The 25,948-nt window shown below is 36.4% G+C and overlaps 1 protein-coding gene across 1 annotated transcript in view; it reads left to right on the plus strand.

Moving 5' to 3' along the window:
* Synj (synaptojanin) overlaps positions 1-16,315 on the plus strand; it is a 36,486-nt gene extending 20,171 nt beyond the window's left edge. The window contains exons 10-21 of the mRNA XM_071582578.1: positions 1,322-1,478; positions 1,807-1,989; positions 2,728-2,836; positions 5,230-5,417; positions 6,130-6,275; positions 6,354-6,491; positions 6,594-6,768; positions 8,114-8,304; positions 8,548-8,736; positions 10,340-10,499; positions 11,514-11,719; positions 13,641-16,315. Coding sequence (XP_071438679.1) covers positions 1,322-1,478; positions 1,807-1,989; positions 2,728-2,836; positions 5,230-5,417; positions 6,130-6,275; positions 6,354-6,491; positions 6,594-6,768; positions 8,114-8,304; positions 8,548-8,736; positions 10,340-10,499; positions 11,514-11,719; positions 13,641-14,033 — 2,235 coding nt within the window. The 3' untranslated portion in view covers positions 14,034-16,315. The remainder of the gene's footprint in view (positions 1-1,321; positions 1,479-1,806; positions 1,990-2,727; positions 2,837-5,229; positions 5,418-6,129; positions 6,276-6,353; positions 6,492-6,593; positions 6,769-8,113; positions 8,305-8,547; positions 8,737-10,339; positions 10,500-11,513; positions 11,720-13,640) is intronic.
* Positions 16,316-25,948: the final 9,633 nt, after the last annotated feature.

Raw genomic sequence — 25,948 nt, forward strand, 5'->3', positions numbered from 1 at the left:
GTTCGTATTCCTTGAGAAAGTAGAGTATTTGGACTTACTCGCAACAGTTTTTTAGTCATGTTTAAGATGGAATTCCTTATTGCTGCTGTTAGGAGTTTTTCTTTCACAAATGCTTTTCATAGCTTTCATTCAGGGTTCTGCTTGATCTTGAAAGAGTCAGAAAACAGCATTTCATCCAAGGCTTTGAAAGAAAGTTAAGAAGGAGCTTTAACAGTTAAATGGTTCTTTGTACGTTAATCAATTTCAAAATAGCTTATGGAAATTACTAGTCAATATACTGGTAAATGTCCTTTCCCTTTGATTACAAGCTTACTATAGTGGAAGGGCTTGTGTGTCCTGATGGTGGCACTGGTGGGAGCCATGACAATGCTCCTGGTACTGTCACTTCCAGATTGGTCAAAGTGTAGTGCCAGACGAAAGGTAGTCCGTGCAGCAACAGCCTCCTGGGCCCTGTCTGGTAATTGAGACTCAGAATATGACCAAATCCTTTAGAATTGTGGAATTGGGCAATGTTGGTAACAGGGAAATTAGAGGATATAAAGGGAGAGATGGAGAGAAGAATTGAAGATTTTTTAGGGCTATGCACGGTGAAATGCTAGGACAGCAGGAATAACCGGAGTGATAGATATAGAGTGGAGAAGGAGAAATGGAAGAACGTGCAAGGTTTGTATAAAAAGTATCGGTAACAAATTTCCTGACATGAGCGTAGAGTGCTGAATCAAGACCTTGAGGCACATGATCGCCGATCGTATTGGCATTGATAAGATGACAGTGCACACCATTATCAATGAAATTTGGTGATGCAAGAGATCTGCACTGAACTCGCCCTGAAGTTCTTGAACGACCATGAGCCGAATCGAGTGTCTGCTTGCCAAGTTATTCTGCAACGGCATCGCGAAGATTCCCCAACCCCCTTACAGTCTCGATTTAGCACCAGCAGACTATTTCCTATTCCGAAAAGTGAAACCCTCCCTCAGTGGACACCACCATGGGACCCTGAGTGCCATCATAGAAGCTTTCAAGCATAACCTTAAGGACCTTCCGGAATCCAACTTCCAGGGATCCTTTGAGCCGTGGTAAAGCCTATGGCAAAAGTGTGTCGATGCTCAAGGGATGTACTTTAAAGAATTTGGAGGCAATGTTACAATATCTGAAATAAATCTATTTTTCCAAAACTTTCCGGATGCTTTTTATGCAAACAGTGTACATTCATATTCCATGGGCTTATGCAATGTGAAGGAAAAAGAAACGTTTTAACTATACTTTAAGTCTTTATTTTGACTTATTTTCTGCATCTAAGAGCCTAATTTTTAATTTTCAGTTAATGGATGGGGCTAGATCAGCTGCAAGGACCATTCAGAATAATCTCCTGGATAACAGTAAACAAGAAGCAATAGACATTCTGCTACTTGGGAGTACATTGAACAGTGAACTGGCTGACAGAGCGCGTATTCTACTGCCATCCAATATGCTTCATGGTATGTACTTGCCATGGTGTGAATGTACATGTATATGATTTCATAAACCTTTGAAACTTGTTGTACAATCTTATACCAAATCCGTACATCATTTGTTGATCATTCATTGATCTCCAAGATCAAGGTTGCTGCAACAATGTTTTTCTATGGTTGTTAAGGTCATTATTTATAGAGTACTGATGAAATAATTTGGTTGTGATAATACATGAAGTCTGTTACTGTCAGACAATTGCACCCTGTTCATATTTCCTCTGGGGTCAGTAAAATTGATTGAAATTCTCAGTTGAAGATGTGTTTGTATAATTGGACTTTTTCTTTTCCTTCCCAGCCCCCACAAGTGTCCTCAGGGAAATGTGCAATCGGTATAGTGAATACACGGATCCCATTAGCACCCGTGTAGCCATTGGAACTTATAATGTTAATGGAGGGAAGCATTTCAGAAGTGTTGTATATAAGGACTTATCACTTACTGACTGGCTTCTGGATGCGCCGAGGATTGCCAGGTCCCAATGTGAGTGATTCAGACATATGCTTGCCAAAATATTCATGCGAATTGGAACCCTGCATTTACTTGAAATCGGAGCACAGGGATCCAGATTTTAAAAAGGGTTATCAATGCATTGCTTAAAAACAGGTGGCAGGGCTTCAATTTAGTGCAAAATATTTTATGTAGCTCTTAAAATTAAGCATCTTCAAACTATCCAGTGTGTGAGCAATATGAATAAATACACTTTTTATTGCAAAAATTAATTGCATGATAGTTTGGTGATTGGCTCTCTCCCAAATGATTATTATTGAAAACTCAAATGGAACCATGATAATAAAAAAAATACTGCAATAATAATTTATAATGGAATACCACAAAGTTAATGAAAACTTTCGTTGGACTTTCTTAACACAAACATTAATTCATGGTTCCGTTTAATAAGATCATAGAAGTACACTGATCACCAGGAATTGAACTGTTTACTGCCCTGAATTCGAGCATTATCTTGTTAGAAAAATTATACTTGGAAGCTATTAAATTCTCTCTGACCAATATTTTGAATGGTATAACTTTATCAAAGCTGGTTCCGTGTATTTTGACTTAAAATACGGTCATGCAGCTTGGAGAAAGGAAGTGATTTAACTTAATTGGAGGAAATTTAGGTGATACCTAGTAATGCCGAGCTCCACGCATTGAGTTTCTCTCTTGGCATGAGTTAGTAATTTTAAATTAGAGCTGCTAATATTTTTATTCTATTGACAGCTTTGGTGGATGTTTGTAATGCAGAAACTCCAGATGTACCTATTGATATTTTTGCCATTGGATTTGAGGAGATAGTGGATTTAAATGCCAGTAACATCGTTGCTGCCAGGTATGTATTTGATGCTGCAATAAGATTTTTGTTGAAAAATAAATAATTCAATGCTGCACAAAACTGTCCTAAGGTGCAATATTTGAACATCAGTCAGGTATTTCTTCTCACTGGTTGGAGAGAATTTGAAATAATCAGTGTAAGCTTATATGTTGATATGCTTCATACTTCACTCCTGCATTTTAATATCTTAGCTACTAGTGACAATAGCTGGTGATGCATCACTAGCTATCGTCACTAGTAGCAAAGTCAAGGCTAATGTGATTGAGCAGTGGTATGAATCTGTGAATGTAAATAAATTGATGCCGGAAGAAGTAATTCTCTGATGGTTACTTACGAGAACACTTATTCCTCTCAGTAGGTCAAGATATCCCCTCTCCCCCAGTTAATGCTGGAAGTCAATCGTTCTTGGCAATATACATGGAATTAGACTTGGAAGGGGCATCTGGCCCCCTTGCCCCCCCATCTATATCTGTGTCACTGCTTGAGATCCAATTCTATGGTCACTCTTGACTGGAAAATGTCCATGAAGAGCACCTGCGAGGAACACAGTTGTCACTTCACTGAGTACTACTGATTTTGATCAAGAAGTCAGTTTCTCTGTTGCCCGGTGACACATTTATTATGCCAAAGGTACCTGCATGTATTAGTGCATTTTGGTGCCACGCAGCAGAGTTTAATAACACATACAGGGCAAGAGTCAATTTCAAAGATAGAGAATACTCATTCACCAAACATAGGGAGAAGTGGGAGACTTAGTGGGAGCTTTGATTATTCATATGCGAAGTCGGTCCAGAAAGGAACCATCCATGCATAGTTTGAGGAGAATAACCTAGAACAATGAGGCCTTAGACTGTCCTTGGGACCTCGCACACTTACCCCAGTGCCTCGTCCTCTTTTCAAAATAATCAGTGAAGTCCATCTTATTGGAATGGTCATCAGCTGCCTCATCACATTCGCCCTGATCATGTCTACAGGCTGATATCGGTGCCCATTCAGTGGTGATTTTTAGCTTTGGAAAAGCCAGAAGTCACAGGGATCCATAGCAGGGCTGGAGGGTGGCTGAGTGACCTCTGTGATACTATGTTACACCAGTGAATCCTGCGATGAATGTGCAAGTGCATTGTCATGGTGTAGGTACCAGTCGCCACTTGCCCATAGCTGCTTCTTTTTTCCCCTCACTGCATCCTTGAGCCTGCAAATAACTTGTATGTAATACTCCTTGGTTACTGTTGACCTGGATGAACGTACACATGATGGATCACACCTTCGTGGGTCGAAAAAGACATTCAACATGATCTTGATGTTGCTCTGACTTTACCATCCCTTCTTTGGATGAGGAGACCCAGGCCACTTCCATTAGGAAGACAGTACTTTTGTTTCGGGGTCATAGGCGTAGTAGACCCATGACTCATCTCTGGTTATGACCTTTCTTAGAAAAACTGGTCATTGTTTGCGGCTTGGAGTGAGTCCCTTGCACTTGCAGTATGATATTCTTTCTGTTCTTGTGACAAAAGCTCTGGTATGAAATTTGCAGCCACAAGTTTGGTGCTGATATCTACTATTAAAAAATCTGAGAATTCAATTGTTTTTTATAATCCCTAAATCTTTTAACTCTCAGACTGTCTATCGTCGATTTCCAATGATTGCAACTGGCACACGATTGACATTTTCAAGGGCACGATACTGCATTTTAATTTGAGCATCAGTCACGAGTCTTCTTGGAAGGCTGTGTAAATCATACAAATGGTTTCTGCAGGTGAATGCCCAAGTTTGAAGCAAAACTTTATGCAAATTTGCCGATCTAGTTTCTTGGTCATTGTGAATGCGACAGTAAGACAATACATAAGCTTACTCAATAGCGTCACATTGCTGAATAAGTCGTCGGACAACAGTCTAACTTCTTTTGCATGTGCAGTAAGGTCTCCTGTGATTGGCTTCTCAGTTTTTTGTTGGTCATGCAGAGGATAATTAAGATATTCAAAATAGCTCAATACTTTCTGGACAGACCTTGTACAGTGTTGGATAAGTCACAAAATATATATTTTCTTATTTAATAAGAACTCCTCGAGTGGTGCATGCACTAGTTATGGTGTGAGTGGAAAAGTTTATTTTATCCGACCTTACCATAACTTTCAGGCCAAGTATGAAATTTTTGGGAGAAAATTTGCTCTGTCATGTATATGTAGTCCCATTTTCAGCCCTAGCTCAAGCAGAGAAAATAGCTTCAATTTATGCCAATCCACACGTATGTTATCATTTTTTGGAACATGAAACACTGAAATATAACAAACTTCACCACCTGTTTCATTACGTCGTAGTGGTCACCTATTAGAAATCGTTGTTAATTTAACTAATCGTTGTTTTAATGGCGTGGGTGTTTATTATTTCAGCTCTGAAAATGCAAAAGCTTGGGCTGAAGAGTTGCAGAAAGTTCTTTCACGGGACCGTGACTATGTCCTGGTGACATATGTGCAGCTTGTTGGTGTTTGTCTATATTTATTTATTCGACCTGAACATGCTGCATTCCTCCGTGATGTTGCTATTGACTCAGTAAAAACTGGTCTGGGTGGAGCCACAGGTATGTCACCATATGCATTAGAGAAAAGGCAATGTTGAAGTTATATAAAGTAATTTTAGCTGTTGAGGATTTATGATGCTGCATTAGTCCGGAAGTCCAATTGCCTTACTAATGAGGGATTATGTTGGTAAATCATTGCTATTCATTTAGTTTTCCCAACGGATATGCATGAGCAAGAGGGCATCCTAGGCAACTAGTGTAGCTATGCTTCCTTATTTGTGATGTCTTCATTTCAAAACCCTAAGAAATAATTGCCAAGTGGTGACACAGGGTCCAGCATCAATGTTCATTATTATATTATACTGAATATTTTAACAACATCAAGGAAAGTAATTATTAAATTACCACAAAAGCCAGACTATTTGGTACTGAAATTTTAGTGATAAAAGCAGTAGTTTATCCTTGAGTCATTTCACTTTACTGAGTGGTTTATTCCATGAAATGATAATTTTTATTGGGCGACCAATATTGAAACTTTGGTCAACTCTAACTCATGTAAATGGTTTACCCCAAAAAATTAAGTAGTTTTTTTTTCAGCGCACACATTTCAAGCAACCCTTTCTATGTGTTCTCCATGCTTACATTAGATTATAAGTATTAAAAAAACAGAAAATTCTGTTGGGAGAATCTTGCAATTTTCATATTCAATATTTCTGCGCAAGTGAGGCTGATGGCACGATCCTGCCTGACATTCCTTGTTGTTGTATTGCAGGGAACAAGGGGGCTGCTGCCATTCGTTGCGTGTTCCATGGCACATCAATGTGTTTTGTTTGTGCTCACTTTGCTGCAGGACAGTCCCAAGTCAATGAGAGGAATGCAGACTATGCAGAAATCACGAGGAAAATCACATTCCCCATGGTAAAAAACGTATATTTCACAATTACATAGACATAGCTTCGTGAATATTTGCATTCCCTCATTGAAATTCTTTTGCAGGGGCGTACACTGAATTCTCATGATTATGTATTCTGGACTGGAGATTTTAACTATCGGATTGATATGGAGAAGGATGAAATGAAAGAATTGATCAAGAAGAAGGAATGGGATATTCTGCTTCAACATGATCAGCTACGGGTAAAAGTTGTTTCTATATCATTGCATTACATTTTATACTCTAGCATGAACTTCAGTGCTCTTCTCTTTTCATGGTGGTTAATACTTCGAATTCCCTTTCAGGTACAGCAAGAAAGTGAAAATGTTTTCAAAAATTTTAATGAAGGTCCCATTAATTTTGCACCAACCTATAAATATGATCTGTTTTCTGATGATTATGATACGAGTGAGAAATGCCGTGCCCCTGCATGGACGGATCGGGTACTCTGGAAGAGGAGGAAGCAAACGTCAGATGCAGGTTAGTAGAATATATCGTACACATTAGTCTTTGTTTTATGAAGTGTCTAGATCATTTTGTTGATTCCTCAGTTTTTTTTTTAAACTAATGGTAAAATCTTAGTTCTAACTTATGACAAAATTCCTTTCTTAATGTCTCTACAAAGGAATAATTAGTCATATTTTTATTATGAATTTACTTCATTGTTTTGGTGTATACATAAGCGCCTTACCTTACTATAAATGGTACTCTCCCTGCCACTGCTAGGGATTGTGGCTGGGGATGATATTACACACCTGAGTACTATTGACAAAGAAATACTTTTCCCTCCTAGCGAGGTGGGATGATTTTTTTCTGATCCCTTATTATTTTTGGGAAAAATTAGATCTTAAATATATCTGCTCAACTCTTCATCTTTCTCATTTTATTGGCATGATCTCACTTACCCTAGTACGATAGGGGTAATAATGCATTTTCAACATCACTGCTAAAGAGGCATCCTTCCAATTTATGCAAGAGATTTAATCTGTAATTTAACCCTTGCTATATGAGTGATTCCCAACCTAACTCCTCAAATAATTTTGTTACGCTACTCATTTTATCATTTTAGCATTGTACAGATCTAGCTTCTCTAATCTGCACACATTCCAATTGAGCAATCAGTCTAACATCATAAGGATTCCACATTCTAGCAACATATTATAAATCTGGCCTAACAAGTGAAAGATAGCATTGCTCTTTAACCTTCTTGCTACATTTCTCCAATGCTCTTCCAGTAATTCCTAATTTTTTGTTAGCTTCTCCTCGTAATCCCCTTGTATGTTTCACCTAGGAGAGGTCATGAGTGAGGGAATCATCTGATAGAGTCTGTGCTCTATACCTTAAAGGAAGTAAAAACTTAAGAACCTCTGCAATTGTCTTACACAAATGGTATGTGTGTCAGGTTTAAATCAGGATGGTGTTCTTTGAACTGTTAATAATGGTATCAAGTTTTCCAAAATTTAGATCCAATTCTCTGAAACGTCTAAATTTGTCATGCATACACATTTTTCCTTGTCACACTCCTCCATTTGGGCTACTTTTGGTCATTTGAAGAATTTCTTGAGAGAATGTTTTTACTGTGGTCAACCAATTGTTTTATTCATATATATCTTTCATCTGTAAGTAAAAAATAGCATCGGTTGGGGTTCAAGGTTGTGTTTACTATTTAATAAAATTTCTTATTTAAATTCAAATTAAAATATTTTTATTCATTATGTTACTGTTTCATCTCATACATATTGTACTTCAATTTTTATCTAGAGTATGTTCACATTCAAGTTATACTTTGATTTGGTAGTATCATTCTGATTCAATGTCCTTTTAGATTACGGCCACGACTGGAACCCTGGGACCCTAGTTCATTATGGAAGGGCTGAACTGAAGCAGAGTGACCACCGTCCAGTGATAGCAGTAATAGATGTTGAAGTTGCCAAGATAGATGACAAAACACGCAATGACATTTTTATGGAAGTGATTCAAGACCTTGGACCACCAGATGCAACAGTTGTTGTCCATGTAAAAGAAATAATTTTTATTCTCATTTTCTAGATTGGATTTAATTAAAACCCTATCATTTTTTTTGTAAAATGCATTTGATTTTAACTTTGAGGGACCAGAAATTTCAAAGGAATATAAACATTAGAACAGATTGTGTGCAAGTGTTAGTTCAAAATGCTTTTGCATTGTGTGAATGCATTCCAGAGTTGAGATAACCTTCTTCAGATATTTGAATCACTTCTCTCATGCTCTTAATTTCAGCCATCTAGTGAAGAGTATGACGGGGGTGATGCCAGCAATGCATTTGATGACAATCTCATTATGGCATTGCTGCAAGAGCTGGCCCAATTTGGAGAAGTCATTCTGGTTCGCTTTGTGGATGACACAATGTGGATTACATTCCGAGATGGCCAGAGTGCCCTTGGTGCAGCCCACAAGGAGCATGTTACGGTATGATCAGTACTTTTCAATTCATGTGCGGGAAACCCTTTATGGGGAATAAAAGAGGGAAAATTGTTGCATGTATGTATTTATTTTGTAGGGGGGGATAGGAATCTATTTTTGTATGACCTGTTAGCTTAGTACGTTACCCTTCTTTGGAAAGAAATTAATGAGACCAAAATTGGGTTTTTTTTAAATTTTAATTTAAAATTAAAATGTCATTGTATTGATAAAAGATAATATTTTAAGTTATTTTAATCACCCTAGTTTGTGAGCAATTTGCTTTCTTCGCCAATTCAATTCACTTATATTGTTTACTTTGAGTGGCATCTAATTTCATTCTATTAAGTCGTCAGTATCCATGTCAATTGGCTAGATGTCACTTTCATGTTGTTAACATATTTTTGCTACTTCCTATGCTTAATAGAAATCGTTAGTTATCTTGCTCTTCGACTCACCGGCATCACATGAAACATGCATAATGTGAAATTGGTCACTGCGGTGATGCCAAGTGTTCATGTTTTTGCCATCCATCCACAGAACAAACGACTTTGGTTGTGGTAGGGATGTTGAATGGCTGGAATGGCAGATCTCTAAAAGGCCATCTTCAGTGAGATCATATGCCACCATCCATTAGAGCCAGAGGACCCTATTCTCCCGAGCATACACATTCTTTCTTGATATAATCTGCTATCGGGAGAGCAGTGGTGGTTAACTTCAGAGGACTTTTGCTCAGAAACTATTACTGGACTTGGTCTGGGATGGAAGCCCAATTGTGTGGAAATAGTTTTTTCTAATCTCTTTCGTTTATGTGCAAAGAGTACGATAATTTATGATATGACTAGTTTAAAGCAAATACTGCTCAACTTAAATTAAAAGTTAAAAAAAAAAAAAAATCAATCAATTCAAAATTCAATATGAATTTTGCAATTGATTATTTTCTGCATGTATGTAAACCTTCACTGTTGATTTTATACTTAATGATATGGTGTGGAAACTGTGTGGGGTAATCGAGTATAAGTAATTTTGATTATTGAAACTTTTTGGGTAAACATATAGAGTGAACTATTTAGTCAAGAAAATTATGAGGAAAAATAAAATACAAACTTCACATAAGAGTACATTTGAGATGCAAATAAATATAATGTGCCCGTATAATTATAGATATATTCTACCAGAGCTTTTAGATCTGATTATCTGTCATTGTCAATTATCTGCCAGTCCCTTCTCTTCAATGACCATGGAGTCAGCTCTTTCCTTTGGTAGAAGTGTTGCATTGATCAGATATCCTGTGCTTTCAGTCAATGTAATGTTGCAGAGACCTTTCAACACTTCTATGCTCAACATTATTCCTAACAATTACTTTTTGCTGCTGATCAAGTTTCCTCTTGAGAGCTGGTGGAATTGAGTATGCCAGATGAATTAATAATCATGCATCAGAGACATCCACTTTATAAAACCTGAGATAGGGATGCAATTGTAAAACCCATCAAAATGGCTAAATGAATGTATACCTCATTAAATTTGATAAACGAGGATGATAAGTATTTGGTGGATGGTTGATGTGCCATGAAAAGTTCTTAGAATGCTTAAATGCTTTTCTCTCATTCAGGTTGGTGATATGAATCTTAAACTGTCTTTGAAAACTCCTGATTGGAAGTACCAAACCGAGAAAGAGATTCAGCTCTGCACCAATAACACCATTCCTCTGTGTGAAAGTGGAGAGCTGTCTATAGACAGTGAGGACCAGATTATCTCAGATGAGCCACATGGTAGGTGGGCGTGTCACAAAAGTGAATGATCACTGACTAGGCTTCGCCATGTCCTTTCTCCCCCAACTTGAGCTGTCTTGCCTCCCAGCTGGAAACTCTGTGGTTTGAATCCCAGCTTTGGATGTAATTTTGTCATCATGTAGTGCAGGTCATATGCTCATTCGGTAAATTTCATTGTAGGTAGTGTAAAATATTTTATGTCGTATTTATCATGTGACTTACAGGGTTCTTGGTTTAACCATCAAATCATCTAAATAGGAGTTTAAAATATAAATCTCACCTAGTGTTTTGTTTTATGTCAACTCATTCTTTAATATAAAATTTATTAAATGGCTGTTTTAAAGAGTTGGAATCCTATTAATAACTTAAATGTCTTTAAATTTCTCATTGCCTGGTGAAATCCACAATGTGGTAAGGGACACTGTAATTGGTAACACTATACTTTTTAGTACAAGTTGATTCGAGCATTGACCAAAGTCTATGGCTCCAGTTGGAGTTAAAGAAGTAAAATATTATCACAAGTAACTTTTAATTAAGGTATTAATTAATGTGATCCATTATTTTTCTATTTTATTCAATTTTAGTGGTGTCAATTATGGATTCAATTCTTAATGACTTATAGTTACTACATGTGGATTCTCATGACCCAGGAGGTGACTTCTGTAAGCAAGTCTAATGTTGGCTTTCAGTATTCACAGTGAGCAAGAAATTTCTCCACTCAGGGATACATGGTATATTTAGAACTTTCATTGTGGCCATTTGGAATCCACTAATTCATGGCTTTAGATTGTTGGTGGATGAGACCTACACTTTCTGTTACTCTAAATAAAGGTCCAGAGAATTGATGAGTGAATATTAATTATAGTTAGCCATAGTGACAGGAGCCACACGCAAACGCAAGGCATGCATGACTCTGCTAGAGAAATGCCGTGACCTGAGGCAGGAAGAGGGTTTGCAGAGTGCCCCCTGGCCTTTGACCTTGCCTTGTGCTAATGATTTCCTCTCTTGCCGCAGCCATTGTCCAGCTGGAGGAGGTGTATGCTGGCATGCTGCAGTCTGGGAGTTCGTCGGGCAAGTCATCGCCGACGGAAGGTGATGTGAAGGTGGAGGAGGCAGTTGGGGGGAAGGGGAAGCCGCCACGTCCAGCCCCTCCCTCACGCCCCCCTCCCCCCAAGTCACCTCAGGGATCTCCAGCCATGGCCAAGAAGCCCTTGCCCAAGGTAGGCAAGGAATGCAGGGAGTCAAAAGTTTTTGTCGATTAAAAAGAATATAATTACCCTTGAAAGTTTATATCTGTGATGCAGGTTTTGTTTACAAATCTCTTTCCCTTGTTGATGTGGTGGATTTGGCATTTGCCCTGTGAATGAGAATGCGGTAGGTGGAGGGAGTTAAGGAAAGGATGGAGGGTGTGACATTGATGTTTATAAGGGGTCCCAAAGATGTGGTCAGGTGCTTATCTGGGAAATCCGCTGAACCTCTTTCCTTCCAATCCCTCCACGTCCTCCCTTTATCTCTTATCACACAGATTTTCATTTTTGTTGGCTGTTTCCCAGTATATAATGATTCAGTATCAGTAATGGTCCACTGTTACCAATTGGCATAAGCAGACCAATTAGCGATGATTAGTACCTATAAAGCTGTAGGTATTTTCTCATCTCATGTGTGCCTATATATCAGATACAGTTTCCCTGTGACAGATTTAATAAGCTGGCATCATAGGCATGAACTTAAATTGCACATTAATGGAAAAATGTTAATAATTTTAGATTTTGTAGCTGAGGTCAGTCTATTTATTACATGTTGCTTATGTGCTATGTTGTAATTGGTGAAACAAGAAAATTATTGTGTGAATTGGGATCCTTTGGAGGACTGTGTTTGTTTGTTTTCACTGGACAAACAATTTGCAATTGACAGTTGGTTTCATGATTTCGTTACCAGTTTAAATACTATTTCTCTGCTAGCATTTATTGGCTATTTTGATTAAAAATGAGACCAACTTATAATCTTAATTTACGAGGTACAAACTTTTAGAAAAGCAACAAACTCTTATTTAAGACCTTAATGTTAAATGATATTACAAGAATTTCAAAATAATTCTTTGCAAATATATCCAATAAGTTAAGGGTAAGTGATTTTGTCACGAGACATTAAGCAAGGGAAGTCCTGCAGTGGCTGAATTTCTCATATTAAAATTTTGAACAAATTCTATCCTCTTAATCAAATTTTACCCATTTCCAAAAATTTGTCCACAACTCCATGAGCCTTGTGTTTGGCAGGCCACAAATTTGGATTTTGTCCCACATTTTCAGTGCACTTGTAAAAATATTTTACAAAATTATGTCAAAGTCAAGGAGAGTGGTTTGTTGAATCAATTGACGAAAACCAAAGCAAAACCAAAATAATGCTTGGAGGAATGAAAAGGCCAAAAAATTTAAGCGGAGTCACTTATCAGTGCCAAAGAATCTCGTAAATGAATGCAAAGATAGAGTGAATGAAGCCAAGAGAGCAGTAGTGCCTTGAGAGCAGGTAGCATGAGGGGATCAGAGGGTGCAAATCCTGGGCACATGGGAGAGAGAGAGAGAAAGAGATTTCGGGGGGGGGGGGGGGGGGCGAGAGTGGGTGAACCTAATGGAGGGTACATGAACTTACCTTACATGGTCATTCCTATGTGAATGAGCATTGCAGTCATGTCTAATTATCCATGACCAGATCATCTGTGTTGTGTATTATTTGCATCTGCAATAAGGGTTTTTTGGGTTTGTAGCTTTTAGTGAAATTAGCTTTTTTTTACTTTGCATTTTTATGTGCATATTTTGAAATATCTGAATGAAATATGTTACAGTATGGTAGTATTAATTTGAAATGTGTAAATTTTGCGCTTAAAAGTTTTTGATCTTGGGTTTTCTGGATTTCCCCAAGATTGATTTTCTGATGTTTATGAGCATTTCATTTCAATGGATTACCTATGAGTCACTGTCTCTAGAATAGGGTTCATTTGGTTTGCTTCTGGTTGTAATGGTTGTTCCCAGGAAAATTCTCCTTTGGGGAAATGTTCGTCCAATTTGTTTGAAGTGCTCCACCCAAATGCCTGAATGCCGTTAGAGTCAGGGCTTTCACTCTTTCACCCTGCTCTTTGCCCAGGCTGGCGTGATTAGTTTCCCATCCAGACCACCGATGCCTCAGCCTCCACGGCCGCCCCCCTGCCACCAGGCACCGGCACAGCCCTCGCAACCAGAGGAGGCCAAGGCGAGTGCACCAGCCGGTGAGGATGAGGATGCGATTTCCCGGCCAGCACCCCAGGGCCCACCCCCACCGCCCCCCCCGGCCGCCGAGGAGGGGCACAAGGGGGGGGATGGCCCCATGGGCCCCCCTCCTCCCCTGCCGATGAAACAGCCAAAGCCCCCAACAGTGGGGGGTGGCGAAGCCTCTCCTTCCCTGCCCCCACCGCCCCCCGTTCCGGCCAGGGGCGGGGCTCCTCCACCCATCCCGGCGCGAAACCAGGCGCCGCAAAACTCCGGGAATCATCCAAGCTGAACCAAATAGTTGGCTCTAATGTGGCCTTTCCTTATGAGTAGCCATAATGGAAATGGTCTCCTCAGAAAGCAAACTTTGCTTATTTGCCAGTGAATTTAACTTATGGTATTATTTATTATATTATTAGCTTTATTATATAATGTTGATTTTATTATCTTTCTGGTATTTTATGATTGTTTGTAAGTACCTTAATTGTTTTTATTGGATGTTTATCAACTTCTTATTCTTACACCCTGTACTTGGTCATAAACATTTCTGAATTGTTTATTCCTCATCCTTCTCAGTTCAGATTGATAGTTAATTTCACTACCCTTGTCTCATTTGATGTGAAATCCCTGTGCATATGAAGTGTTCCTTCTATTTCCCCGTAGCAGTTCTCGGCTAAAAGTTAACTTTGAATGTCTATCTATTTTTCAAATATATACATACACATTGGTGAAAAACATGTTTGCGTGAAATATACAGTTCATATACACGTGTTTCATGTACACTGCTAAAGAGATTTTTTGGCAGTGTTGAGTACCAATCAAGGTTCAATCAATCAAATAAATATGAACAATTAATGTGAAACGGTCAAAATATGGTGTGCTTTTTACGGAGTCAATCAGGTGTCCAACTGGGCAAACAGTGGCCCATGAAAATCATTAAGAATTAGGACAACTGTTTGATATGTAGGGCTGGCAGTGCCCCTTATTTGGGATGATGGGGTGAAATGGTTTTTCAGGTAGAATAATGAGATTTCGGTGCATCTTATGTGAAAATGTTGTTTTCCTTCTTTTTATCAAAAAAAATTTTTAGTTGGCTCACAAGATTTCACAAATTCAAACTCTTCTGATATCAGTTTCTTAAGAATATCATTAATGTTGAAATTGTTTTTAAAGTCATGAAGTGAACTTCTACAGTTGATGTAAGTTTAAGCATTTCTTCACTTGTGATACTATTTCTATTTAATAAGCTCTTTGTTACTTGATTGATAAGTATGTATTTATATTTAATCATTCCATTTCTTGTTTTTATTTAATTGTATTACATTGCTTTGCTATTGTAAAGTTTCTAACCGAAGTAATCCTTCTAAAATAGCATGCAAGAGTTAGTCTGGTATAGCATTGTTTATTTTAACATTATAATTTTGTTTAAAATGTACTTCTGTGCCTCATTTGTAGGCTTTTATTTGCGAGTACCATGTTTTATTGATCAGTTTGTTGAAATTAATTTTTTAATGAAAAGTTTCCATTCTTCTAATTATAAGATAGCATGTGAGAGGTTCCTAAGCTGTCTTGAAATAATTGTGTTGGAACTCTTAAATACGGATGCTTTTTTTGGATTTTTTTCTATTCCAATGTGGCACCCTGCAAGCCACCAATAGGGTGTATGGCAGGGGATTACTCACCAGACATATGACATCAAGCATTAAGTTTTTCAACCTTAAATTTGTTCAAAATCTACCTATCAGAATATGACTGTAGATTGAGTGGTTGTGAAGAAATAACTTAATTGGCTCTATAATAATTTCATTGTAGGCAAAAGCTATCTTTTTCTGGAATATGTACTTTACTCTTAGCCAATTGTGTTACTGTGTAAAATAATTTGAATGAATCATCATCAATGCTCTTTTGTGGTTTCCAGGGTATTTGAAGTTAAATGAGATATCAAACTGGTAAAATTACATTCAAAAGCACATTTGACCAACCCAATATATGCCTTAGACTACACACAAGTTGTGACTTTTAATAGAAGGTGGTTTCAGCATTTAATGCAGATTCGTCACTCAATCATTATATTGTTAGTTTCATGTATGCAAAATTGTATGACTCCTCATTGGGTAAAATGTTTTGATTCCCATGGAGCACTGGAGGCATGTACCTTTGATGCATACTGGAGATATATTACTAAAATTCTTTCCTCAGTCCAATCCTGCTTGCTTGTTACAGAAGACTGGACATAGCAGTTCCTGCTATGCCTCGGCATAGCATATCTGGCTATTATTTTGGTAGACTAGAACAAGTCAAAGATCAAAAATGGGTAAACAAGAAGACATTTATAACTCTACGGCACTCAAGTTTGTTTTCTACTCGCAACCACTTCTTGCTTCTGCAACTTATGTCACGATGAATGTGTCCTCGACAAACAACTATATCATCTCACAAACATGTAGCAACATTTCAATTTGTTCAGAAAGGAGGGAAAAAGTTTTCTTGGGTTGACACCTGAAAAAAATGCATAAAATAAATTCTGGAGTATTCCATTAAAGCTCTCAAAACTGTTTTTGATATTCTGTGAGATCATTAATTATATCAAAGTTCATATCAGTGTGCAGCAATTTTCAAGGAATATCTTATTCATTTCATCATAGGAATGAATAAAGGTCATTATCATCATTCATTTACTGACAGCTCACTTAACAACATGTTCCAATGAGCCATAACCCTTTTGTGTAGCAAGGAATGCCTGTAATATTGGAAAAGTATGCATGTATTTTTTTCCAATATCTCAGATTCCATATTAATTATTAATGAGTCAAATTTGATGGTTATTTCTACACTACCACAATGAACAAGTGTTGAATCATCCGTTGTTAATCATGGCATAGAAGAATGCAACAAAATTTCTGCGCAGTTATATCTCTGGAATTTTCAGTCTTATTTAAACATTCCTTAGCTTTGAGTATCTTTTTTTCAAATCTGTATGGCTTAAGTTGTAACTTGTGCATGCCAAGACATAAAAGGTGTGGCCCTGAATGAGAGGTGGTGTCGGCTGTTGCTCTCTGTTAATTATTTTTGAGGGAATGTGTGTATAGTAATCTATAAAATGAACACCTGTTAAAATAAAAGGATCTTTCAAATGTTAATTTAAGAAATCCAAAAAGTTGATTAATGATATTTGTTTTATGGAGTAAAAATTGTTGTCCATGTTGTACTGTAAATAATGTCAGGAAGACAAAGTAGCTTAACAATATTGACAAGCTTATGGTGCAATGAATTCATTAGTAATCCCAAGCAATAATTTTTAAAAATGCACATGCTTGCCTCAAGAGAAAATTTTAGCCTTAATAAAAGTTGACAGCAAGGCTTTCTATATGAAATTGAGAAGTTTTGCCACTGTTTTGTAAATGTTGGGAGAAAATCTTTGGTTTTACAAGTTTTTTGAAAAATTATTGTGAATTAGTATGTAAAATTATCTTGTCTATTAAGCTAATATCAATTTGCTCTTGCCTAATTTCCCAGATTGCCTTGGGGGTGGGGTAATTGCCAGTAATAGCAGATTAGCGGGTGATTCATAAATTGATTGGTCATCCTGCAGTGCATGCAATCCCACAATACCTTCATCTGGTGGTGGTCACTTCTGAAGGCATGAGTAAACATTGAGATTGCACACGTGCAGAATTTCTGATTTCGTTGTTTGATGGTTTTCATTTCCGTATAAACTTGAATTAATGCTGAATATATTATGGAAAGTGCAAAATCTCAGAAATTTGACTATGGTTAAATATGCTTCATGGGCTGCCCTGCTAAGTGGCATTGTGAGCATTCAATACGTTATTATTGTACCCTTAGTCACTTTTTTGATCAAATGATCTTGAGGAAATAGGGACCAGGGTCACAGTAATTTAATATTGAATTCTCACAATTTCATGCAGTATAGCAGCCATACATAGCAATACCTAAGGTTAAGAATTGTAATTTAGGGGTCTGCATGAAATTCATCTTCCCTCTACCATATATGAATGTGATCACTTCTTTAATGATTTATTTAAGTTTTATGAGGACATTTCACAATATTATGCATCTTCAAAATTTGTTTTAAAACAAAATTCATGATTGCCAATCATCTGGCTATTGGAGAAATCCTAATTTTCCTGATTACATTGGTGTGTACTTTAGAGCTCTTTGGTATCCATTTATAATGCATGTGGCAAATATCCAACCCGTACCCATTACATGATAACTCTTGACTTCCCAATTGTTTTGGTCTGAGAATAGAAAGTAAAAGAGGCACATTAAAGTGGATTGCAAGTAGACATTTCCCATATATTTTCTATTAACCAGCTGAATACATGTCACTTGATCGTTGACTTGGTGATGAGGCCTTTACTATGCTTGAGAGCAGATTTTTTTTAGAAAAGTGTGTAAATTAAGGGCAGACCCTTTTCCTCCCACAATCAGCATCCCCACTGCCCCTAGCTTTGATGGCTGTTGGAACAAGGGTACCCATCGCAAACTGTTGAAAGGGTTCATCCCTATTATGTAGTCTAAAAGAAATCATAATTGAATATATTTACCCTATTTTGCAGTTGGCTGCTATGGCGTTCAATATCTTCCCTTGTTTGTGAAGATCCATTCATGTTTATCGGTGCATCTTCATAGATGTTATGGGCAATAATGTGTTAACAATCTACCCTTTGAAATTTCTCTTTGCATTTCCAAACTATCCTTTGATCTCCTGGATTAGGTTTGAACATTTGTACCCACCAATTTTTTCTTTAGGCTAATTTGTAAGGGAGCACAAGGTCAAGTGTTCTGACTAACTTTGATTCCTAAAGTCACAAAATTTCTTTTTGACCCAGATTGCTCCGATGCTTTATGCTTCAAATACTTTGAAACTAGCAGAGAAATATCCTATTTGCTGATAGTTGAAGTAACAATGAGCCCCTGCTAATAATCCAAAGTTTAGGTTTAGCTGCATATGTCAAATCATGATAACTCAGCATTCAATTCAGTACCTCAAATTTTCCAGGAATAATTTCTACAGTATGTGTAAATATTCAAGTAATGCATGTAATATTTTCTGTTCTATGCTTTAATTGATAACATTCAGCTGGGTATTGTCAAATTTAAAAATTAATGGCAGCCAATTGCATTATGATGTTTGGTAAAAAAAAGGGTATGAGAAGTTGGTGTAACTCAACCTATAGGCCATAGCCACTGATGTTTATATATATATATATATATATATATATATATATATATATATATATATATATATATATATATGTATATATATATGTATATATATATATATATATATATATATATATATATGTATATATATATGTATATATATATATATATATATATATATATATGTATATATATATATATATATATATATATGTATATATATATATATATAAATAATGTGTGCTTGTTGTGTTATCTTTCTGTTACTTGGAAATGTCAGTGTTTTGTGCTGTAGCATTACTGTCGAGGAGTTTCTCTCACGAACAAGAGTTATTTGTACCTTTGAATGCCATCGACAAATTCAGCAAACAATTTATTTTCATAGTTAATCTGTCTAGCCTATCTGTTTCACCATTAAATGCCATGATTTCAATTTTGCATCAGTATGGTAGGAAAATATTTACATCAAAGTGTGTTTGGCAGTATTTTCCTGGGCTTAGGGTTGAAATTTAGGACTTAATAGAAATTAGGACTTCATGAACTTGTTCTTTTCTCTAAGAATATCAATTCTCCATGTCGTGAAATAGTGTAATAGGCAGTTTTTGATAAAGAGGCATTTATTTCATGGTACTAAGAAATGGACTTTGGTTTACTTAACTCGTGGACCCATTTTTCATTATTCACATGAGTTTCAGAGTGAGTGGTTGTATATTTTGGGCAGATTTATTTCATGTGATGCATAGTGTGTGAACATGTATTTTTGATAGGTATATTCACAAACTTGGTTAGATTATTCATCCCAAAATGTCTCATAACTGAGGCCAGTGAATGTAATTTGCAAATGTAATCTGACAAAAGAACAACAAAAATGATGACATTCCTTCATTTTGATACTTTCAAGGAACATTTTGCTTGTGGCAAGGGAATGAAGCTGTGTCATTTTGCCAAAAATAAACCATTTCCATTCAACACCAAAGCCAATAGAGCTGAAGCATTCACTTGAATTGATTCAGAATTCTCCCATGAGGCAGCACCATACAGATACCTCAAGACCAAAATAATTGTTTGCAGCCTAAGCTGGTCTTTGCCGGGTAGGGGAACATGTCTCAGGAGATGTGAACTAGAGTTGACTTCCACTCTCAAACACTGTTAAATTAAAATCAGCTGCAGTCATTGTCTGAAGTAAAAGGTTAATATAATATTCATGGACTTTCTGTTATTTTAATGTCATAGACCTAAATGATATTATTATTGAGTATTGCTTACTAGTTGAGCATTTTTGTGACCAATTTAATTTGCTGAATTATGCATACTCAACTTCCTTTTTTTAAGATTTGGTAGCTTGTCAGTAACATATTTGCTATTTATATAGCTCTTTCAGATTGCATTCAAATTTATTTTTGAGTTTACGTTTTAAATTTGTTGGACAAGGGTTTAATGTAAACACTCTATGTTCAAGGGTATTATGATTTACTGTGAGTAGAAATATGGAATGACAATTTTGGTTATCTTGCTTTTCCAAGCATTTATTTCCTGTTAACTGCTGGGTATGATTCAAATATGAGCCTGAGCTTCTTGGATAAATTTAATTATAATTGTTTAGTATTCCTCTCTCATGGCTTTTACCAAATATGCCTATCAAGTCAACAATTGAGGCTATATAGCTGCACCAAAAATGCACAATAGTTTATAACAGACTCAAAGTAATGGGGAGAGAGATCCTGAAAAAATTCAGTTTTCTGTTGTTGCCTTTTTTTGATTTGCCTTGTCAATTAGTTTCATCTGTATGATACTTGTGAAGAAGCCTATGCTTATTAACCTTTTCAAGACGATTACCAAATACAAACTGTGCCCAATTTTTTTATAACCAACTCCCAAGTATGAAACTCCCATCTTGAATTTTGGTAAACATGAACAGAGCTACTTTTTGTGATGATAGTATCGTGAAATTCTTGTATAAGGGTGTTAAGGCTATTAAACAGTTCAAAAGAAATGCGAGACCTGACTTCTGAGGGGCATTAAAATTATCTTCAAATTCTTACAGAAGTAAGATTAGATAATTGTTGAACTCCTACAGAGGTTGGATTGTAGCTCTCTGTTAATTTCGAATGTGCTCTCAAGAGCTTGTACATATTGTTGGTTTTTGCAATCCATCACAAGACTGTTGGGGGATTACCATTCTTTCTCAGTTTTGCCTATAAACTGCTAATTTTGGTGGTCCTGAGCCAATAGATTGACTCCATTGGTGGTATGGGGATATATAATGACAGGGGTATCCACATAGAAGTGGAAAGGTTAAAAAAATTGAAAGAAAGCACAACTAGATATGAAAGAGGGTGTTGACTATTGCCACGGGAGTTATTTCCTGACTTATCCTCTCCAAGAGTTATTTCTTTTATTATTCAGCATATCTATCCAATGACAATATCACAGAGAGCAGTTTAATCTTTAAACAGATCCATGCTATGATTGCAAATTTTATTTCTGACTTTGTTTAAACCTATGGATGCTGATTTCATCAGGAACATACATTAAGTAAATTAACTGTTGGACTGTCAGTGCTTGAATAATATATTTTCAATTTGAAAAGCTAAACGTTGCGGTATGATGACAGGTGTGGTAGTTTCTTAATTGTCATCTCTTATAAGGATAATTTTATTTTCCCCCATTTTTTCGAGGTGCATTTGAATTTGGTCAAAGGCTTCCTGATTGTAAAATTAGTCATATTGTGTCAGAATTTTCTAAAATATGACAAAGTGCAAGCATTTTTATTGCCAAAGTATCAATGATATTGTTTAGATGTTTTCAGCACCTAAGTTCTTAAGGCCAAAGAATTTATGAATCAGACCTTAGTTTATAGTTGTTTTTAACATTATGGTAAACCCTCATTAGGGCAAATTGGAAGGGACCAGGTTTTGTCATATTTCATGATAAAAAAAACATTATGCCAACAGAATTTTCCCACATCTTTCATCTCACCATGCTGCTAGGGTTGCACTTTTGTTTGGCTTGGATGCAATGTTTTGTGCTGCATGCATTCTTACTAATGAGGGTTTACTTTATTCGTAATGCTTGTTTCCCTCCCAAAAAGGTTTCTAGTCGTACTTTCAAAATGAAAACGATCGTGGCATATGTCGTTTAAAGTGTGTCACTTGTGAATGAAAGAACATTCTTCAAATGTAACACATTCATTATGATGTTCAAATTCATCAAAACTATTGGACTTGTTTCTCTATAAGTGTAAAAAACTGTATTTAATGAATGTTACATGTACTGTTCATGTCCTGTAAATTATTGTAACATATAGGTACTGAAACAATTCTAACTTTAAAAGTGGAAATATAGATATTCTAAAGCCAGTTGCATCTTAGAAATTGAGGTGTTAAATAATGTATGTTATGTGCTGGATTAGAAGGTGTTATATGGCAGAATTGTTGATAGGAGCACAGAAAATCCTGTTTTGTGCCATCTCATGTTTTTGTTGAAAATCCAATAGCAACACTTGAGCTTCCCAGTTAAGTGGTTTATAAAAGAGTAGGTTTGCTGTGTGAGCTTAAGTAGTTGACATTGTTGACATTGACCATAAGAATGTTTTGTTGCATTTGAATAGTTTTGATGTGAAATAATGGTAACTATTGTATTTTATCATGAGTTATTTAGTATGATTCATATGTATAGTTTTTGCATATGAGTATGTATAATGATATTGAGGTGTACTAAACTTCATTTGTTAAACCTAGGAAAAATAATCTCCAAGTAAATGTTAATTTTTGATGGAAAATGCAGAAGGGGCCCTAGGGCTACCCTTGCACAATGGAGCTTTATTGCACTTGTGTTGGACAGTGGCTAAAGAATTTGGAGAAGTTATATTAACTGCAGAAGAAACAATAGTTTCAGCATTTCATTCATCAGTTGAAGTGTTTAACAATTCTAATTGATTCATTGATTTAAGTCTGTTATTCAGTACTTAAAAAAGAAGCTTTCATAGGTATTTATAAAAATATGGATTAGTTATCCCAAAAAGTGACTGGAATGTCAAATTATAGTGTCATATATTGAATCTTGAAATTTATTTTTAGAAGATTATATTGAAGTATTATATTTTCTGGCTCTCAACAATATGGAGTTGGTTATTATTCTGTGAATTTTTAGAGTAGTTACATTGTAAAAATTAGCATTTTCTGTTTAATACTTGGACAATAAATGATTGTTCCCCTGAGTATGATTTATGTTGTATTAAATGTTAAAAATACTATCGCCAATCCACCTAAACCTTGGATATTTCAGGAATCATCTCTCTACATTTTATGAAAAATGTTTGCTCTCATAATAGGAAAACATTTCACCAAATTATGACTGAAAACCAAAGTTTCCCCTAGGTGAATCATTCCATATCAATGAAGATTTCATGCCATATCTTCTACGTGAAGGCTTTGAATTAATTATTATCATTAAGTAGTCTAATGTTTAAGATTAGGCAATAGGCTAAGTTCACTAAGTGGGGGTAGGCCTTGCCTATAGCTGCCAAAGGAAACTCACATGACTAAGCACTGGAAGAGGTGGAGTCCACTAGGAAGAGCACAAGTATCGAGAGATGAGAGGGGGCAGGGAATAAAGAGAGTGCAGTGAGAGGAGCAGGTGAGATTTCAAGGAGGATCGTCTCATCCCCCTCCCTTCTACAATAGTATACATATTAGGACACTTTGTCATATTTTTAATAAAAAAGAAGCTATTAAACACACGTGCATACATGTATGCGCGTGTGTTCATGTATCTTGTGCTCAAGTCTCATCGATTTGAATAATAATTCAAACAAAGGAGCAAGATGGCATTAGCCAACAAAAATATGGAAAGACATTTAAAAAAGGACACTCACATGTATTCCAAATTTTTGGTGGCAAGACCACGTTCATCAGAGAAAAGAATGAACTGAGGTTGATCCATAAAGTCAGTTCCTTCTTTCCCCAGGGGAAGTAGGTCTTGCCACTGAAAATTTGGAATACATCCTTTTATGTATTTTTCTACATTTTGAATTATTTACATAAAAATATTTATTTATTTATCAGATAATATACCCGTTAAAGTAGGTTTTGGATGGACGCAGCTAACAAATATTTTGTTTCTCTAAGCGAAACACGAGCCAACATCTTACTCAACTACAAGTCCCTCTTCATCTCTTTGCACTCCCTCTACTTATACTGTCCAACTATTCTATTCTTATCCTTCCCTTTCCTCGTTTGCCAAACATTCTCCTCTCTATCACAGTCCTCAACATCTTATTGCCAGCCAATATGCTTTACATCAATTTTTTCTACCTCATTATGATTTCTCCCAGCAATCCTGTTTCCTCCTCTAGCATATCTAACACTTCCTCATTTGTTTTCCTTTTGGTCCATTTCACCTTCTCCACACCCATATTTCAAAAGCCTCTAATCTACACCTATCATCCTGCCTCAATCGCCATGGTGCCATTCATAAATGATTATGCCCCATATCAAAGTTTTAATGATCCTTCTATTAACATCCTTACTCCTTATGGAAAAATTTTTTTATGAGCGTGTTGAGAATAATCCCGAGGGATTCGCTATCTCCAGCTGCATTGCATGTATAAAATTTTTGCTATTGATTGATGAAAGAGAGAAATCTTCTCCTACAATTAGAGCACTTTTGTAACACCTGAAGTTGATATTCTGTGGCACAGATAATAATTGGCACGCGACTGAGGTATCATTATGCGTATCACGGGAGTGGAGGGAAGAAATGCATTCTGATAATATCATGGATGGCTCAAAGGATGTAGTTACTCATCTGATGGTAGAGGGGAACTGTCTCTAAGAGGAAGCCGCAGAGCTTTGAACTAATGCACTGACACCTAGGCAGCACCTTCCATCGCATGCCACCTGCCCCTTCGTGGCTCGTGGACCAAGGAAAGAATTGATCATTCACAGGAAATCGTTATCCCTCTGCTTGCGAATAAATCACTCTTCTCCATGTTACAAAGCATCTGTTTAGTTAACAATTGCTCTCCTCATTGGCCACCTTGAATATCCAATTATCTAGATTGTTTGTGGGGCATTGATGCGTTTTCCCAGATCTCTCCAGAAAGGCAACACGTTGCCATAAACTGAACTAAAGAAAGCTGGGCCCAAATTTTTGAATATTTAGTCCAGTAATGAACAAAAATTATTTGCAGAATGCAGACTAGAGTAAATGAAAGCAGATGTGACTTTTGGTACTTCTATTTAAACTTAACTTTTATATTTTTTGAGTTTATTTTCCAATGCATACGAGATAGGTGAGAGAGAGACAGAGGGAGGAGAAGCCAACCCGAAAGGGCATTTTCCAAGGAAATCTTTTAGATGGTTATGTTTGTCTGAGCGCAGAATTTCATGTGAAAAGTAAGTTTCATAAATTAGGAAAGATGTGATTTTGCTGCATTATCATTTAAGAGAAAAGATTATAATACATTTACTTTTCTGCATGTATTTTAGAATCACAGGATTGTAGTGAAGTACGTATTGGGACAACATTGTTTATGGTCCCTAGTTTCACTAAGAGTTGACATAATTTGAAATCATGCTATGTGACCAATTGATTATTTTCATATAATTGGCATTCGAAGATTTCACTATAGCTGTCCACAGTCACTTGAAGATTTCATCACAACTGATCAAAGAGAAGTGAAAATGAGTAATGCCCTAAAATCACAAAGGGAATCAATCTGCATTGCTGTGTTGCACTCATATTTTAGCCAAATATGCAATTAGCTAAAGTGTTTTAAAATTGCAGTTCACATGTATGCCACACCATCTTTAAAAGTAACTTTGCTTCCTTTTGCCACTATAATTAGGGAATGCAGCACAACTGTGAATTTTAGCTTTCTCTGATGGGGCCAGGATCTGTGCTAAGGTTACAGCCTTTGAAGCGGAGGAATTTTACAACCTCTATCGCTGAATGAAAAATAAATTTTTGCATTTTAACTTTAATTTTTATTTAAAGTAAGATAAAATGTTCAAC

Source organism: Hetaerina americana, unplaced genomic scaffold, assembly GCF_022747635.1.
Source record: "Hetaerina americana unplaced genomic scaffold, ioHetAmer1.1.p SCAF_12, whole genome shotgun sequence".
Taxonomy (NCBI): Eukaryota; Metazoa; Arthropoda; class Insecta; order Odonata; family Calopterygidae; genus Hetaerina; species Hetaerina americana.